The sequence below is a fragment of the Heptranchias perlo genome, unplaced genomic scaffold (assembly GCF_035084215.1).
Source record: "Heptranchias perlo isolate sHepPer1 unplaced genomic scaffold, sHepPer1.hap1 HAP1_SCAFFOLD_193, whole genome shotgun sequence".
Lineage (NCBI taxonomy): Eukaryota > Metazoa > Chordata > Chondrichthyes > Hexanchiformes > Hexanchidae > Heptranchias > Heptranchias perlo.
The window spans coordinates 201,842-223,315 of record NW_027139198.1 but is presented as its reverse complement, the minus strand read 5'-3'; the positions used below and the strand labels follow the sequence as shown (position 1 = coordinate 223,315).

Sequence of the window (21,474 nt, the reverse complement as noted above, 5' to 3'; positions counted from 1 at the left end):
ATTATACTGTGATACTATCACACTAAGGACACTCAGGCCCTATAATTATACTGTGATACTATCACACTAAGGACAGTCAGGCCCTATAATTATACTGTGATACTATCACACTAAGGACACTCAGGCTCTGTAATTATACTGTGATACTATCACACTAAGGACAGTCAGGCCCTATAATTATACTGTGATACTATCACACTAAGGACACTCAGGCCCTATAATTATACTGTGATACTATCACACTAAGGACAGTCAGACCCTATAATTATACTGTGATACTATCACACTAAGGACAGTCAGGCCCTATAATTATACTGTGATACTATCACACTAAGGACACTCAGGCCCTATAATTATACTGTGATAATATCACACTAAGGACAGTCAGGCCCTATAATTATACTGTGATAATATCACACTAAGGACAGTCAGGCCCTATAATTATACTGTGATAATATCACACTAAGGACAGTCAGACCCTATAATTATACTGTGATACTATCACACTAAGGACAGTCAGGCCCTATAATTATACTGTGATAATATCACACTAAGGACAGTCAGGCCCTATAATTATACTGTGATACTATCACACTAAGGACAGTCAGACCCTATAATTATACTGTGATATTATCACACTAAGGACAGTCAGGCCCTATAATTATACTGTGATACTATCACACTAAGGACAGTCAGGCCCTATAATTATACTGTGATACTATCACACTAAGGACAGTCAGGCCCTATAATTATACTGTGATACGATCACACTAAGGACAGTCAGGCCCTATAATTATACTGTGATAATATCACACTAAGGACACTCAGGCCCTATAATTATACTGTGATACTATCACTCTAAGGACACTCAGGCCCTATAATTATACTGTGATACTATCACACTAAGGACACTCAGACCCTATAATTATACTGTGATAATATCACACTAAGGACACTCAGACCCTATAATTATACTGTGATAATATCACACTAAGGACACTCAGACCCTATAATTATACTGTGATACTATCACACAAAGGACAGTCAGGCCCTATAATTATACTGTGATAATATCACACGAAGGACAGTCAGACCCTATAATTATACTGTGATACTATCACACTAAGGACAGTCAGACCCTATAATTATACTGTGATAATATCACACTAAGGACAGTCAGGCCCTATAATTATACTGTGATACTATCACACTAAGGACAGTCAGACCCTATAATTATACTGTGATAATATCACACTAAGGACAGTCAGGCCCTATAATTATACTGTGATACTATCACACTAAGGACAGTCAGGCCCTATAATTATACTGTGATAATATCACACTAAGGACAGTCAGGCCCTATAATTATACTGTGATACTATCACACTAAGGACACTCAGGCCCTGTAATTATACTGTGATACTATCACACTAAGGACACTCAGGCCCTGTAATTATACTGTGATACTATCACACTAAGGACACTCAGGCCCTATAATTATACTGTGATACTATCACACTAAGGACAGTCAGACCCTATAATTATACTGTGATACTATCACACCAAGGACAGTCAGACCCTTTAATTATACTGTGATACTATCACACTAAGGACACTCAGACCCTATAATTATACTGTGATACTATCACACTAAGGACACTCAGGCCCTATAATTATACTGTGATACTATCACACCAAGGACACTCAGGCCCTATAATTATACTGTGATAATATCACACTAAGGACAGTCAGGCCCTATAATTATACTGTGATACTATCACACTAAGGACAGTCAGACCCTATAATTATACTGTGATACTATCACACTGAGGACAGTCAGACCCTATAATTATACTGTGATACTATCACACTAAGGACAGTCACGCCCTATAATTATACTGTGATAATATCACACTAAGGACAGTCAGACCCTATAATTATACTGTGATACTATCACACTGAGGACAGTCAGACCCTATAATTATACTGTGATACTATCACACTAAGGACAGTCAGACCCTACAATTATACTGTGATAATATCACACTAAGGACACTCAAACCCTATAATTATACTGTGATACTATCACACGAAGGACACTCAGGCCCTATAATTATACTGTGATAATATCACACTAAGGACAGTCAGGCCCTATAATTATACTGTGATAATATCACACTAAGGACACTCAGGCCCTATAATTATACTGTGATACTATCACTCTCAGGACACTCAGGCCCTATAATTATACTGTGATACTATCACACTAAGGACACTCAGACCCTATAATTATACTGTGATAATATCACACTAAGGACACTCAGACCCTATAATTATACTGTGATAATATCACACTAAGGACACTCAGACCCTATAATTATACTGTGATACTATCACACAAAGGACAGTCAGGCCCTATAATTATACTGTGATAATATCACACGAAGGACAGTCAGACCCTATAATTATACTGTGATACTATCACACTAAGGACAGTCAGACCCTATAATTATACTGTGATACTATCACACTAAGGACAGTCAGGCCCTATAATTATACTGTGATAATATCACACTAAGGACAGTCAGGCCCTATAATTATACTGTGATACTATCACACTAAGGACACTCAGGCCCTGTAATTATACTATGATACTATCACACTAAGGACACTCAGGCCCTGTAATTATACTGTGATACTATCACACTAAGGACACTCAGACCCTATAATTATACTGTGATACTATCACACTAAGGACACTCAGGCCCTATAATTATACTGTGATACTATCACACTAAGGACACTCAGACCCTATAATTATACTGTGATACTATCACACTAAGGACACTCAGGCCCTATAATTATACTGTGATACTATCACACCAAGGACACTCAGGCCCTATAATTATACTGTGATAATATCACACTAAGGACAGTCAGGCCCTATAATTATACTGTGATACTATCACACTAAGGACAGTCAGACCCTATAATTATACTGTGATACTATCACACTGAGGACAGTCAGACCCTATAATTATACTGTGATACTATCACACTAAGGACAGTCAGGCCCTATAATTATACTGTGATAATATCACACTAAGGACAGTCAGACCCTATAATTATACTGTGATACTATCACACTGAGGACAGTCAGACCCTATAATTATACTGTGATACTATCACACTAAGGACAGTCAGACCCTATAATTATACTGTGATAATATCACACTAAGGACACTCAGACCCTATAATTATACTGTGATACTATCACACGAAGGACACTCAGGCCCTATAATTATACTGTGATAATATCACACTAAGGACAGTCAGACCCTATAATTATACTGTGATACTATCACACAAAGGACAGTCAGGCCCTATAATTATACTGTGATACTATCACACTGAGGACAGTCAGGCCCTATAATTATACTGTGATAATATCACACTAAGGACACTCAGGCCCTATAATTATACTGTGATAATATCACACGAAGGACACTCAGACCCTATAATTATACTGTGATAATATCACACTAAGGACACTCAGGCCCTATAATTATACTGTGATACTATCACACTAAGGACACTCAGGCCCTATAATTATACTGTGATACTATCACACGAAGGACAGTCAGGCCCTATAATTATACTGTGATACTATCACACTAAGGACACTCAGGCCCTGTAATTATACTGTGATACTATCACACTAAGGACACTCAGGCCCTATAATTATACTGTGATAGTATCACACTAAGGACAGTCAGAACCTATAATTACACTGTGATACTATCACACTAAGGACAGTCAGGCCCTATAATTATACTGTGATACTATCACACTAAGGACACTCAGGCCCTATAATTATACTGTGATACTATCACACTAAGGACACTCAGGCCCTGTAATTATACTGTGATATTATCACACTAAGGACACTCAGGCCCTATAATTATACTGTGATACTATCACACTAAGGACAGTCAGACCCTATAATTATACTGTGATACTATCACACGAAGGACAGTCAGGCCCTATAATTATACTGTGATACCATCACACTAAGGACACTCAGGCCCTATAATTATACTGTGATACTATCACACTAAGGACACTCAGACCCTATAATTATACTGTGATACTATCACACTAAGGACACTCAGGCCCTATAATTATACTGTGATACTATCACACTAAGGACACTCAGTCCCTATAATTATACTGTGATAATATCACACTAAGGACAGTCAGGCCCTATAATTATACTGTGATACTATCACACGAAGGACAGTCAGACCCTATAATTATACTGTGATACTATCACACTAAGGACAGTCAGGCCCTATAATTATACTGTGATACTATCACACTAAGGACAGTCAGACCCTATAATTATACTGTGATAATATCACACTAAGGACACTCAGACCCTATAATTATACTGTGATACTATCACACGAAGGACACTCAGGCCCTATAATTATACTGTGATAATATCACACTAAGGACAGTCAGACCCTATAATTATACTGTGATACTATCACACGAAGGACAGTCAGGCCCTATAATTATACTGTGATACTATCACACTAAGGACAGTCAGGCCCTATAATTATACTGTGATAATATCACACTCAGGACACTCAGGCCCTATAATTATACTGTGATAATATCACACTAAGGACACTCAGGCCCTATAATTATACTGTGATACTATCACACTAAGGACACTCAGGCCCTATAATTATACTGTGATACTATCACACTAAGGACACTCAGGCCCTATAATTATACTGTGATACTATCACACTAAGGACACTCAGACCCTATAATTATACTGTGATACTATCACACTAAGGACACTCAGGCCCTATAATTATACTGTGATACTATCACACCAAGGACACTCAGGCCCTATAATTATACTGTGATAATATCACACTAAGGACAGTCAGGCCCTATAATTATACTGTGATACTATCACACTAAGGACAGTCAGACCCTATAATTATACTGTGATACTATCACACTGAGGACAGTCAGACCCTATAATTATACTGTGATACTATCACACTAAGGACAGTCAGGCCCTATAATTATACTGTGATAATATCACACTAAGGACAGTCAGACCCTATAATTATACTGTGATACTATCACACTGAGGACAGTCAGACCCTATAATTATACTGTGATACTATCACACTAAGGACAGTCAGACCCTATAATTATACTGTGATAATATCACACTAAGGACACTCAAACCCTATAATTATACTGTGATACTATCACACGAAGGACACTCAGGCCCTATAATTATACTGTGATAATATCACACTAAGGACAGTCAGGCCCTATAATTATACTGTGATAATATCACACTAAGGACACTCAGGCCCTATAATTATACTGTGATACTATCACTCTAAGGACACTCAGGCCCTATAATTATACTGTGATACTATCACACTAAGGACACTCAGACCCTATAATTATACTGTGATAATATCACACTAAGGACACTCAGACCCTATAATTATACTGTGATAATATCACACTAAGGACACTCAGACCCTATAATTATACTGTGATACTATCACACAAAGGACAGTCAGGCCCTATAATTATACTGTGATAATATCACACGAAGGACAGTCAGACCCTATAATTATACTGTGATACTATCACACTAAGGACAGTCAGACCCTATAATTATACTGTGATACTATCACACTAAGGACAGTCAGGCCCTATAATTATACTGTGATAATATCACACTAAGGACAGTCAGGCCCTATAATTATACTGTGATACTATCACACTAAGGACACTCAGGCCCTGTAATTATACTGTGATACTATCACACTAAGGACACTCAGGCCCTGTAATTATACTGTGATACTATCACACTAAGGACACTCAGACCCTATAATTATACTGTGATACTATCACACTAAGGACACTCAGGCCCTATAATTATACTGTGATACTATCACACTAAGGACACTCAGACCCTATAATTATACTGTGATACTATCACACTAAGGACACTCAGGCCCTATAATTATACTGTGATACTATCACACCAAGGACACTCAGGCCCTATAATTATACTGTGATAATATCACACTAAGGACAGTCAGGCCCTATAATTATACTGTGATACTATCACACTAAGGACAGTCAGACCCTATAATTATACTGTGATACTATCACACTGAGGACAGTCAGACCCGATAATTATACTGTGATACTATCACACTAAGGACAGTCAGGCCCTATAATTATACTGTGATAATATCACACTAAGGACAGTCAGACCCTATAATTATACTGTGATACTATCACACTGAGGACAGTCAGACCCTATAATTATACTGTGATACTATCACACTAAGGACAGTCAGACCCTATAATTATACTGTGATAATATCACACTAAGGACACTCAGACCCTATAATTATACTGTGATACTATCACACGAAGGACACTCAGGCCCTATAATTATACTGTGATAATATCACACTAAGGACAGTCAGACCCTATAATTATACTGTGATACTATCACACGAAGGACAGTCAGGCCCTATAATTATACTGTGATACTATCACACGAAGGACAGTCAGGCCCTATAATTATACTGTGATAATATCACACTAAGGACACTCAGACCCTATAATTATACTGTGATACTATCACACTAAGGACAGTCAGACCCTATAATTATACTGTGATACTATCACACTAAGGACAGTCAGGCCCTATAATTATACTGTGATAATATCACACTAAGGACACTCAGGCCCTATAATTATACTGTGATAATATCACACGAAGGACACTCAGACCCTATAATTATACTGTGATAATATCACACTAAGGACACTCAGGCCCTATAATTATACTGTGATAATATCACACTAAGGACACTCAGGCCCTATAATTATACTGTGATACTATCACACGAAGGACAGTCAGGCCCTATAATTATACTGTGATACTATCACACTAAGGACACTCAGGCCCTGTAATTATACTGTGATACTATCACACTAAGGACACTCAGGCCCTATAATTATACTGTGATAGTATCACACTAAGGACAGTCAGAACCTATAATTACACTGTGATACTATCACACTAAGGACAGTCAGGCCCTATAATTATACTGTGATACTATCACACTAAGGACACTCAGGCCCTATAATTATACTGTGATACTATCACACTAAGGACACTCAGGCCCTGTAATTATACTGTGATATTATCACACTAAGGACACTCAGGCCCTATAATTATACTGTGATACTATCACACTAAGGACAGTCAGACCCTATAATTATACTGTGATACTATCACACGAAGGACAGTCAGGCCCTATAATTATACTGTGATACTATCACACTAAGGACACTCAGGCCCTATAATTATACTGTGATACTATCACACTAAGGACACTCAGACCCTATAATTATACTGTGATACTATCACACTAAGGACACTCAGGCCCTATAATTATACTGTGATACTATCACACTAAGGACACTCAGTCCCTATAATTATACTGTGATAATATCACACTAAGGACAGTCAGGCCCTATAATTATACTGTGATACTATCACACGAAGGACAGTCAGACCCTATAATTATACTGTGATACTATCACACTAAGGACAGTCAGGCCCTATAATTATACTGTGATACTATCACACTAAGGACAGTCAGACCCTATAATTATACTGTGATAATATCACACTAAGGACACTCAGACCCTATAATTATACTGTGATACTATCACACGAAGGACACTCAGGCCCTATAATTATACTGTGATAATATCACACTAAGGACAGTCAGACCCTATAATTATACTGTGATACTATCACACGAAGGACAGTCAGGCCCTATAATTATACTGTGATACTATCACACTAAGGACAGTCAGGCCCTATAATTATACTGTGATAATATCACACTAAGGACACTCAGGCCCTATAATTATACTGTGATAATATCACACTAAGGACACTCAGGCCCTATAATTATACTGTGATACTATCACACTAAGGACACTCAGGCCCTATAATTATACTGTGATACTATCACACTAAGGACACTCAGACCCTATAATTATACTGTGATACTATCACACTAAGGACAGTCAGGCCCTATAATTATACTGTGATAATATCACACTAAGGACACTCAGGCCCTATCATTACACTGTGATAATATCACACTAAGGACATTCAGGCCCTATAATTATACTGTGATAATATCACACTAAGGACACTCAGACCCTATAATTATACTGTGATACTATCACACTAAGGACAGTCAGGCCCTATAATTATACTGTGATACTATCACACTAAGGACACTCAGGCCCTATAATTATACTGTGATACTATCACACTAAGGACAGTCAGACCCTATAATTATACTGTGATACTATCACACTAAGGACAGTCAGGCCCTATAATTATACTGTGATAATATCACACTAAGGACACTCAGGCCCTATAATTATACTGTGATACTATCACACTATGGACACTCAGGCCCTATAATTATACTGTGATACTATCACACTAAGGACAGTCAGGCCCTATAATTATACTGTGATACTATCACACGAAGGACACTCAGGCCCTATAATTATACTGTGATAATATCACACTAAGGACACTCAGGCCCTATAATTATACTGTGATAATATCACACTAAGGACACTCAGGCCCTATAATTATACTGTGATACTATCACACTAAGGACAGTCAGGCCCTATAATTATACTGTGATACTATCACACTAAGGACACTCAGACCCTATAATTATACTGTGATACTATCACACTAAGGACAGTCAGGCCCTATAATTATACTGTGATACTATCACACTAAGGACACTCAGGACCTATAATTATACTGTGATAATATCACACTAAGGACAGTCAGACCCTATAATTATACTGTGATACTATCACACTAAGGACACTCAGACCCTATAATTATACTGTGATAATATCACACTAAGGACAGTCAGGCCCTATAAGTGTACTGTGATAATATCACATTAAGGACACTAAGAGTCTATAATTATGCTGTTTTTCTATCATAATAAGAAAATTCAGGCCCTATAATTATACTGTGATACTATCACACTAAGGACAGTCAGGCCCTATAATTATACTGTGATAATATCACACTAAGGACAGTCAGACACTATAATTATACTGTGATAATATCACACGAAGGACACTCAGACCCTATAATTATACTGTGATACTATCACACTAAGGACAGTCAGACCCTATAATTATACTGTGATAATATCACACTAAGGACAGTCAGGCCCTATAATTATACTGTGATACTATCACACTGAGGACAGTCAGACACTATAATTATACTGTGATACTATCACACTAAGGACAGTCAGGCCCTATAATTATACTGTGATAATATCACACTAAGGACACTCAGGCCCTATAATTATACTGTGATACTATCACACTAAGGACACTCAGGCCCTATAATTATATTGTGATAATATCACACTAAGGACACTCAGACCCTATAATTATACTGTGATAATATCACACTAAGGACACTCAGACGCTATAATTATACTGTGATACTATCACACGAAGGACACTCAGACCCTATAATTATACTGTGATACTATCACACTGAGGACACTCAGACCCTATAATTATACTGTGATAATATCACACTAAGGACACTCAGACCCTATAATTATACTGTGATAATATCACACTAAGGACACTCAGGCCCTATAATTATACTGTGATAATATCACACTAAGGACAGTCAGACCCTATAATTATACTGTGATAATATCACACTAAGGACACTCAGACCCTATAATTATACTGTGATACTATCACACTAAGGACACTCAGACCCTATAATTATACTGTGATACTATCACACTAAGGACACTCAGGACCTATAATTATACTGTGATAATATCACACTAAGGACAGTCAGACCCTATAATTATACTGTGATAATATCACACTAAGGACAGTCAGACCCTATAATTATACTGTGATAATATCACACTAAGGACACTCAGGCCCTATAATTATACTGTGATACTATCACACTAAGGACAGTCAGACCCTATCATTATACTGTGATACTATCACACTAAGGACAGTCAGGACCTATAATTATACTGTGATACTATCACACTAAGGACAGTCAGGCCCTATAATTATACTGTGATACTATCACACTAAGGACACTCAGGCCCTATAATTATACTGTGATACTATCACACTAAGGACAGTCAGGCCCTATAATTATACTGTGATACTATCACACTAAGGACACTCAGGCCCTATAATTATACTGTGATACTATCACACTAAGGACAGTCAGGCCCTATAATTATACTGTGATACTATCACACTAAGGACACTCAGACCCTATAATTATACTGTGATACTATCACACTAAGGACAGTCAGGCCCTATAATTATACTGTGATACTATCACACTAAGGACACTCAGGACCTATAATTATACTGTGATAATATCACACTAAGGACAGTCAGACCCTATAATTATACTGTGATACTATCACACTAAGGACAGTCAGGCCCTATAATTATACTGTGATACTATCACACTAAGGACAGTCAGGCCCTATAATTATACTGTGATAATATCACACTAAGGACAGTCAGGCCCTATAATTATACTGTGATACTATCACACTAAGGACACTCAGACCCTATAATTATACTGTGATAATATCACACTAAGGACACTCAGGCCCTATAATTACACTGTGATACTATCACACTAAGGACAGTCAGGCCCTATAATTATACTGTGATACTATCACACTAAGGACAGTCAGGCCCTATAATTATACTGTGATACTATCACACTAAGGACAGTCAGGACCTATAATTATACTGTGATACTATCACACTAAGGACAGTCAGGCCCTATAATTATACTGTGATAATATCACACTAAGGACACTCAGGCCCTATAATTATACTGTGATACTATCACACTAAGGACAGTCAGACCCTATAATTATACTGTGATACTATCACACTAAGGACAGTCAGACCCTATAATTATACTGTGATACTATCACACTAAGGACAGTCAGGCCCTATAATTATACTGTGATAATATCACACTAAGGACACTCAGGCCCTATAATTATACTGTGATACTATCACACTAAGGACAGTCAGACCCTATAATTATACTGTGATACTATCACACTAAGGACACTCAGGCCCTATAATTATACTGTGATAATATCACACTAAGGACACTCAGGCCCTATAATTATACTGTGATACTATCACACTAAGGACACTCAGACCCTATAATTATACTGTGATACTATCACACTAAGGACAGTCAGGCCCTATAATTATACTGTGATACTATCACACTAAGGACAGTCAGGCCCTATAATTATACTGTGATAATATCACACTAAGGACAGTCAGACCCTATAATTATACTGTGATACTATCACACTAAGGACACTCAGGCCCTATAATTATACTGTGATACTATCACACTAAGGACAGTCAGACCCTATAATTATACTGTGATACTATCACACTAAGGACACTCAGGCCCTATAATTATACTGTTATACGATCACACTAAGGACAGTCAGGCCCTATAATTATACTGTGATAATATCACACTAAGGACAGTCAGGCCCTATAATTATACTGTGATAATATCACACTAAGGACAGTCAGGCCCTATAATTATACTGTGATACTATCACACTAAGGACAGTCAGGCCCTATAATTATACTGTGATAATATCACACTAAGGACAGTCAGACCCTATAATTATACTGTGATACTATCACACTAAGGACAGTCAGGCCCTATAATTATACTGTGATAATATCACACTAAGGACAGTCAGGCCCTATAATTATACTGTGATAATATCACACTGAGGACACTCAGGCCCTATAATTATACTGTGATACTATCACACTAAGGACAGTCAGGCCCTATAATTATACTGTGATACTATCACACTAAGGACAGTCAGGCCCTATAATTATACTGTGATAATATCACACTAAGGACAGTCAGGCCCTATAATTATACTGTGATAATATCACACTGAGGACACTCAGGCCCTATAATTATACTGTGATACTATCACACTAAGGACAGTCAGGCCCTATAATTATACTGTGATACTATCACACTAAGGACAGTCAGGCCCTATAATTATACTGTGATACTATCACACTAAGGACACTCAGGCCCTATAATTATACTGTGATACTATCACACTAAGGACAGTCAGACCCTATAATTATACTGTGATAATATCACACTAAGGACAGTCAGACCCTATAATTATACTGTGATACTATCACACTAAGGACAGTCAGACCCTATAATTATACTGTGATAATATCACACTAAGGACAGTCAGACCCTATAATTATACTGTGATACTATCACACTAAGGACACTCAGGCCCTATAATTATACTGTGATAATATCACACTAAGGACACTCAGGCCCTATAATTATACTGTGATACTATCACACTAAGGACACTCAGGCGCTATAATTATACTGTGATACTATCACACTAAGGACACTCAGACCCTATAATTATACTGTGATAATATCACACTAAGGACAGTCAGACCCTATAATTATACTGTGATAATATCACACAAAGGACACTCAGACCCTATAATTATACTGTGATACTATCACACTAAGGACACTCAGGCCCTATAATTATACTGTGATACTATCACACTAAGGACAGTCAGGCCCTATAATTATACTGTGATACTATCACACTAAGGACACTCAGGCCCTATAATTATACTGTGATACTATCACACTAAGGACACTCAGGCCCTATAATTATACTGTGATACTATCACACTAAGGACACTCAGGCCCTATAATTATACTGTGATACTATCACACTAAGGACAGTCAGGCCCTATAATTATACTGTGATACTATCACACTAAGGACAGTCAGGCCCTATAATTATACTGTGATACTATCACACTAAGGACACTCAGGCCCTATAATTATACTGTAATACTATCACACTAAGGACAGTCAGACCCTATAATTATACTGTGATACTATCACACTAAGGACAGTCAGGCCCTATAATTATACTGTGATAATATCACACTAAGGACAGTCAGGCCCTATAATTGTACTATGATAATATCACATTAAGGACACTAAGAGTCTATAATTATGCTGTTTTTCTATCATAATAAGAAAATTCAGGCCCTATAATTGTTCTGTGATACAATCCCACTGGGTACATTCAGGCACGATAATTATTGTTTGGTGCTATCACACTGAAACACCTAGGCCTGTAATTATGCTGTGATACTATCATAGAATCACAGAAAGTTATGGCAAAGAAGGAGGCCATTTGGCCCATCGTGTCCGTGCTGGCTGAAAAATAGCTATCCCGCTGAATCCCACTTTCCAGCACTTGGTCCGTAGCCCTGTAGGTTACAGCACTTCAAGTGCACATCCAGGTACATTTTAAATGAGTTGATGGTTTCTGCCTCTACCACCCTTCCAGGCAGTGAGTCCCAGACCCCCACCACCCTCTGGGTGAAAAATATTCTCCTCAGCTCCCCTCTAATCCTTCTACCAATCACTTTAAATCTCTGCCCCTTGGTTATTAACCTCTCTGCTAAGGGAAATAGGTCCTTCCTATCCACTTTATCTAGGCCCCTCATAATTTTATACACCTCAATTAAATCTCCCCTCAGCCTCCTTTGTTCTAAAGAGCACAACCCCAATCTTACCTCACAGCTAAAATTCTCCAGTCCTGGCAACATCCTCGTAAATCTCCTCTGCACCCTCTCTAGTGCAATCAGGTCTTTCCTGAAATGTGGTGACCAGAACTGTCCACAGTACTCAAGCTGTGGCCGAACCAGTGTTTTATACAGTTCCAGCATAACCTACCTGCTCTTATATTCTATGCCTTCGCTAATAAAGGAAAGTATTCCATATGCTTTCTTAACCACCTTATCCACCTGTCCTGCTACCTTCAGGGATCTGTGGACATGCACTCCAAGGTCCCTCACTCCCTCTTCACCTCTCAGTATCCTCCCATTTATTGTGTACTCCCTTGCCTTGTTTGCCCTCCCCAAATGCATTACCTCACACTTCTCCGGATTGAATTCCATTTGCCATTTTTCTGCCCACCTGACCAGTCCATTGATATCTTCCTGCAGTCTACAGCTTTCCTCCTCACCATCAAACACACTGCCAATTTTTGTATCATCTGCAAACTTCTTTATCATGCCCCCTACATTTAAGTCCAAATCATTAATATATACCACAAAAAGCAAGGGACCTCGTACTGAGCCCTGCGGAACCCCACTGGAAACATCACACTAAGAAAACTCAGGCCCTATAGTTATTCGGTGGTAATATCACACTGAGAACACTCAGGCCTGTAATGATGCTGTAACACTATCAGTAAGAACACAGGCCATATAATTATGCTGTGATATTGTTACACTTATCATAATTGAATTTCCAGCCTGCGATTATATTACATAGAATATTCCGCACAGGAACAGGCCATTCGGCCCAACCGGTCTATGCTGGTGTTTATGCTCCACAAGAGCCTCCTCCCTCCCTACCTCATCTAACCCTATCAGCATATCCTTCTATTCCTTTCTCCCTCATGTGTTTATCTCGCTTCCCCTTAAATGCATCTATGCTATTCACCTCAACTACTCCTTGTGGTAGCGAGTTCCACGTTCTAACCTCTCTCTGGGTAAAAGAAGTTTCTCCTGAATTCCTATTGGATTTATTAGTGACTATCTTATATCTGAGGCCCGTAGTTCTGGTCTACGCTGCAAGTGGAAACATCTTCTCTCTGTCTACCCTATCAAACCCTTTCATAATCTTATAGACCTCCATCAGGTCACCCCTCAGTCTTCCCTTTTCTAGAGAAAAGTGCCCCAGCCTCCATGAGGCACCGCCTCCATTAAAATAGGAGAGAGTAAAATTTCAGGCAAATCGATGAGTTGCTCGTAAACCAGTATCAGGGCTGGTCTGTCGAATCAATAATCTTACCTTCCATGTTGTTCTTTGGGAATGCCCACAGGTTACCAGGACATGAACAAGGCTGATAATGACTTGGATAATCTCCATTCTCAGTAAATTCAGTCTGGTTATTTTTTGGTGGATGGGTGTTGTAGTAGTCACAATACACGGCTAAAAGAAATGTACAATGCATCAAATATAGGCTCTTAAATCAAATCAAAATATTAACAAAACAACTAAATGCTATAACTGGCTGTCTGACAGGGTCAGCACTTGACTGTATTTTTACCTTTCATTCTGTCCCTACCCTTTCATTGTGCTGTGTATATGTTTGTGTGTAGGGTGTGTTGGTGTGTGCAGTGTGTTTGTGTATGTTTGCGTACGGGTAGCGTATGTGTATGTTTGCGTACGGGTAGCATTTGTGTATGTTTGCGTAAGGGTTGTGTTTGTGTATGTTTGTGTACGGGTTGTATTTGTGTATGTTTGTGTACGGGTTGTGTTTGTGTATGTTTGCATACAGGTTGTGTTTGTGTATATTTGTGTATGGGCTGTGTTTGTGTATGGTTGTGATTGTGTATGTTTGTGTACGGGCTGTGTTTGTGTATGTTTGTGTACGGGTTGCATTTGTGAATGTTTGTGTACGGGTTGCGTTTGGTATGTTTGTGTTCGGGTTGCGTTTGTGTATGTTTGTGTATGGGTTGTGTTTGCGTATGTTTGTGTTCGGGTTGCGTTTGTGTATGTTTGTGTATGGGTTGTGTTTGTGTATGGTTGTGTACGGGATGCGTTTGTGTATGTTTGTGTTCGGGTTGCGTTTGTGTATGTTTGTGTATGGGTTATGTTTGTGTATGTTTGTGTACGGGTTGTGTTTGTGTATGTTTGTGTAAGGGTTGTGTTTGTGTATCTTAGTTTACGGGTTGTGATTGTGTATGGGTTGTGTTTGTGTACGGGTTGTGATTGTGTATGGGTTGTGTTTGTGTACGGGTTGTGATTGTGTACGGGTTGTGTTTGTGTACGAGTTGTGATTGTGTACGGGTTGTGATTGTGTACGGGTTGTGATTGTGTACGGGTTGTGATTGTGTACGGGTTGTGATTGTGTACGGGCTGTGTTTGTGTACGGGTTGTGATTGTGTACGGGTTGTGTTTGTGTATGGGTTGTGATTGTGTATGGGTTGTGATTGTGTACGGGTTGTTTTTGTGTATGGGTTGTGATTGTGTATGGGTTGTGATTGTGTACGGGTTGTGTTTGTGTACGGGTTGTGATTGTGTACGGGCTGTGTTTGTCTACGGGTTGTGATTGTGTACGGGCTGTGTTTGTGTACGGGTTGTGATTGTGTATGGGTTGTGTTTGTGCATGGTTTGTGATTGTGTACGGGTTGTGTTTGTGTATGGGTTGTGATTGTGTACGGGTTGTGATTGTGTACGGGCTGTGTTTGTGTACGGGTTGTGATTGTGTACGGGTTGTGATTGTGTAGGGGTTGTGATTGTGTACGGGTTGTGTTTGTGTACGGGTTGTGTTTGTGTACGGGTTGTGATTGTGTACGGGTTGTGATTGTGTACGGGTTGTGATTGTGTACGGGTTGTGTTTGTATATGGGTTGTGATTGTGTACGGGTTGTGATTGTGTACGGGTTGTGATTGTGTACGGGCTGTGTTTGTGTACGGGTTGTGATTGTGTATGGGTTGTGATTGTGTATGGGTTGTGATTGTGTATGGGTTGTGATTGTGTAAGGGTTGTGATTGTGTACGGGTTGTGATTGTGTACGGGTTGTGATTGTGTACGGGTTGTGATTGTGTACGGGTTGTGATTGTGTACGGGCTGTGTTTGTGTACGGGTTGTGATTGTGTACGGGTTGTGATTGTGTACGGGTTGTGATTGTGTATGGGTTGTGATTGTGTGCGGGTTGTGATTGTGTATGGGTTGTGATTGTGTATGGGTTGTGATTGTGTATGGGTTGTGATTGTGTGCGGGTTGTGATTGTGTACGGGTTGTGATTGTGTATGGGTTGTGATTGTGTGCGGGTTGTGATTGTGTGCGGGTTGTGATTGTGTATGGGTTGTGATTGTGTACGGGTTGTGATTGTGTACGGGTTGTGATTGTGTACGGGCTGTGTTTGTGTATGGGTTGTGATTGTGTACGGGTTGTGATTGTGTACGGGTTGTGATTGTGTATGGGTTGTGATTGTGTACGGGCTGTGTTTGTGTACGGGTTGTGATTGTGTATGGGTTGTGATTGTGTACGGGTTGTGATTGTGTAAGGGTTGTGATTGTGTACGGGTTGTGATTGTGTGCGGGTTGTGATTGTGTACGGGTTGTGATTGTGTACGGGTTGTGATTGTGTGCGGGTTGTGATTGTGTATGGGTTTTGATTGTGTATGGGTTGTGATTGTGTACGGGTTGTGCTTGTGTACGGGTTGTGATTGTGTACGGGCTGTGTTTGTGTACGGGTTGTGATTGTGTATGGGTTGTGATTGTGTATGGGTTGTGATCGTGTACGGGTTGTGATTGTGTACGGGTTGTGATTGTGTACGGGTTGTGATTGTGTACGGGTTGTGATTGTGTACGGGTTGTGATTGTGTACGGGTTGTGATTGTGTGCGGGTTGTGATTGTGTGCGGGTTGTGATTGTGTACGGGTTGTGATTGTGTATGGGTTGTGATTGTGTACGGGTTGTGATTGTGTACGGGTTGTGATTGTGTATGGGTTGTGATTGTGTACGGGTTGTGATTGTGTACGGGTTGTGATTGTGTACGGGTTGTGATTGTGTCTGGGTTGTGATTGTGTACGGGTTGTGATTGTGTACGGGTTGTGATTGTGTATGGGTTGTGATTGTGTACGGGTTGTGATTGTGTATGGGTTGTGATTGTGTACGGGTTGTGATTGTGTATGGGTTGTGATTGTGTACGGGTTGTGATTGTGTACGGGTTGTGATTGTGTACGGGTTGTGATTGTGTACGGGTTGTGATTGTGTCTGGGTTGTGTTTGTGTACGGGTTGTGATTGTGTACGGGTTGTGATTGTGTACGGGTTGTGATTGTGTACGGGTTGTGATTGTGTACGGGTTGTGATTGTGTATACTACAATTCAGAATATTTTAAACCCCCCAATGGTCCAGTGGGTAAATGCATCATCTGCCATGGGAGGTGCTCTAATGGCTCAGCTCAGCTGGTCTCTGCAATGAGCTCCAGTGCTCCTGCCTGCTCACTGACTGTTGCTGGGACGTGCTCTGTTTTGGATGTTGGGTCGGGGGAGGACCAGGCTGTGCTGTACCACTCCCTACAAACAGCCTACGACACTCAATGTCCAGGTTCATACATGAAGGATGTCTGTTCAGTGAGATACTGAGGGACTGGTGCTGCCTGTAAAATCTCACCCCTGCAACAGACTGGATCCTTACCAAAGGGGACCAGGAGGAATAATTGGGAAAAAATGGATTAAAATCTGTAAATAACTGTCCTAACTGATAAGAGCTATCAACAGACAAGTTTCCCATTTATCTTCACCATAAACCCAGATTTTTGTCATCAGAACCACATGAGCTTGTGAGCCTAGACTTTCTGATTGAATACAAGCCCGACTCGACGTCTGAAGGTTTGTGATTTGTACCCGCTGAGCATGCTGCCCGCTGGCCCAGCCACAGTTTCAGGGGCCAGCTTCATTAAATTCTTCCGGCTGCTCTCCAGATGTCAGAAATGCCTGTGTTTCGGAGTTCTACGATGTGGGGAGAGGCTGCTGTAGATTGCATGCTGTCGCAGGTTTAAAGCCCAGGAGTGGCGGAAGGCAGTGTAATGCTTCCGTTTGTCAGTGAAGCAAAACTTAAGGCATGGGAATCCTGACTGTGTCCACATTTCCTAATGGGGCTGTTGCCGTCCTGCTGGGAGAAGATGGGGGCCACCTTTGGCACAGACAGACCACAGGCTGCCAGGGAGAGCTGACCAGGATGAATGGGAGTCGGTCACTACATCTGTCACTGCCAATTCCACCACTCCGTGCAGTTGGAAACACTGCAGCAAAGCAGTGCCCAGGATCAGGGCTAGAATTGGCGCAGTGATGGTCCTTTCTCTTAGGATAGTACCATATCCGGACCATCTTGCCAGTCTCCTCTGATGCCTTCACAGTCGGCAGGGCCCAGGCTACTGCTGCAGTAGCGGAAATGCTGCAGCCGACAGTAGGAAGAGCTGGACAGCAGAGGAGAGGTATTGAAGGAGGATGGTGTGATTGACTCCGTTAAAGGCTGCAGAGAAGTCAAGGTGAATGAGTCGGGATCATGGATCACGGTCACAAAGAATGTCGTTTGTGACTTTGATTAAGGCTGTGTCTGTGCTGTGGGAGGGTTTCAAACAGGGAGTTACAGGAGAGATCAGTCTGAATCTGGGAGGTGATAAGACAAGGGCCCTGGAGAGGTTTAAAAAGGGAGCGAGGGATAGACCGAGTAATTACAGGCCAGTCAGTCTAACCTCGGTGGTGGGCAAATTATTGGAATCAATTCCGAGGGACAGGATAAACAGCCACTTAGAAAGGCACAGAGTAATCAAGGACAATCAGCATGGATTTGTTAAGGGAAGGTCATGTCTAACTTGATTGAATTTTTTGAGGAGGTATCAAGGAGGGTCGATGAGGGTGGTGCATTTGATGTAGTCTACATGGATTTTAGCAACACTTTTGACAAGGTCCCATATGGCAGACTGGTCAAAAAAGTACAAGCCCATGGGATCCAAGTGGCAATTGGATCCAAAATTGGCTCAGTGACAGGAAGCAAAGGGTAATGGCTGACACGTGTTTTTGTGACTGGAAGGCTGTTTCCAGTGGGGTTCCGCAGGGCTTAGTACTAGGTCTCTTGCTTTTTGTGATATATATTAATGATTTGGACAATAATGTGCCGGGCATGATTCAGAAGTTTGCAGATGATACAAAAATTGGCCGTGTGGTTGATAGTGAGGAGGAAAGCTGTAGACTGCAGGAAGATATCAATGGACTGGTCAGGTGGGCAGAAAAGTGGCAAATGGAATTCAATCTGGAGAAGTGTGAGGTAATGCATTTGGGGAGAGCAAACAAGGCAAGGGAGTACACAATAAATGGGAGGATACTGAGAGGTGAAGAGGGAGTGAGGGACCTTGGAGTGTATGTCCACAGATCCCTGAAGGTAGCAGGACAGGTAGATAAGGTGGTTAAGAAGGCATACGGGATACTTTCCTTTATATTCCATGCCTCGGCTAATAAGAGCAGGGAGGTTATGCTAGAACTGTATAAAACACTGGTTAGGCCACAGCTTGAGTATTGTGTACAGTTCTGGTCACCACATTACAGGAAGGATGTGATTGCACTAGAGAGGGTGCAGAGGAGATTCACGAGGATGTTGCCAGGGCTGGAGAATTTTAGCTATGAACAAAGATTGGACTGGCTGGGGTTGTTCTTTTTGGAACAGAGGAAGCTGAGGGGAGATTTAATTGAGGTGTACAAAATTATGAGGGGCCTAGATAGAGTGGATTTCCCTTAGTAGAGAGGTCAATATCCAAGGGGCATAGATTTAAAGTGATTGGTAGAAGGATTAGGGGGGAGCTGAGGAAATTTTTTTTCACCCAGAGAGTGGTGGGGTCTGGAACTCACTGCCTGGAAGGGTGGTAGAGGCAGAAACCCTCAACTCATTTAAAAACTACCTGGATGTGCGCCTGAAGTGCCGAAACCTACAGGACTATGGACCAAGTGCTGGAAAGTGGGATTAGGCTGGGTGGCTCATTTTCGGCCAGCACGGACACGATGGACCGAATGGCCTCCTTCTGTGCCGTAAATTTTCTATGATTCTAAAGAGGAGATGAAAGGTGGATGATAGTTGATGAGGACAGAGAGGTCAAGGGTGAGCTTTTTGAGGAGGGGATGATGACAGTACCTGAGGAGGGTAAACCATTTACAATATCGGCTAGAATGAGAACCAGAGAGCAAAGTTGGATGATCAGGATTTTGTTGAGTATAGGGTTGAGGGAGTTGGTGATGGGTCTCATGGGATCGATGAACTTGAGGAAAAATGGGAGAACAAACAGAAAGAGCTGGTGGTTCAGGGCTTTGGTGGGGATGGGATGGGAGGAGGTTTGGTTTTTGTGAGCAAGGGGAGGCAGTGAAGCATTAGAGACCCATCCACGGATGGTTTGAATCTTGGAGAAAAAGGAGTCCATGAGCTCTTCACAATTGTTGGAGGTTTGGGGGGTGGGGTGCAGGGGAGAGGGGTTTGAAGAGAAAAGCCAATGGTTATCTTTGCTCTCCCAATAATCCTAGAGTGATGGGCCATTTTAGCAGAAGAGAATGAAGCCTGGTAGAGTTCAATATGGTCCAGCCAGATCTGGCAATGGATATCTAAGGTAGTTGTGCAC

At 40.6% G+C, this 21,474-nt stretch overlaps 1 protein-coding gene across 1 annotated transcript in view; it reads right to left on the bottom strand.

Moving 5' to 3' along the window:
• Positions 1–21,474, bottom strand: part of LOC137309946 (mucin-6-like) — a 316,057-nt gene that overhangs the window by 114,591 nt on the left and 179,992 nt on the right. Inside the window, exon 19 of the mRNA XM_067977944.1 lies at positions 15,146–15,286. Within this exon, the coding sequence (XP_067834045.1) occupies positions 15,146–15,286 (141 nt within the window). The remainder of the gene's footprint in view (positions 1–15,145; positions 15,287–21,474) is intronic.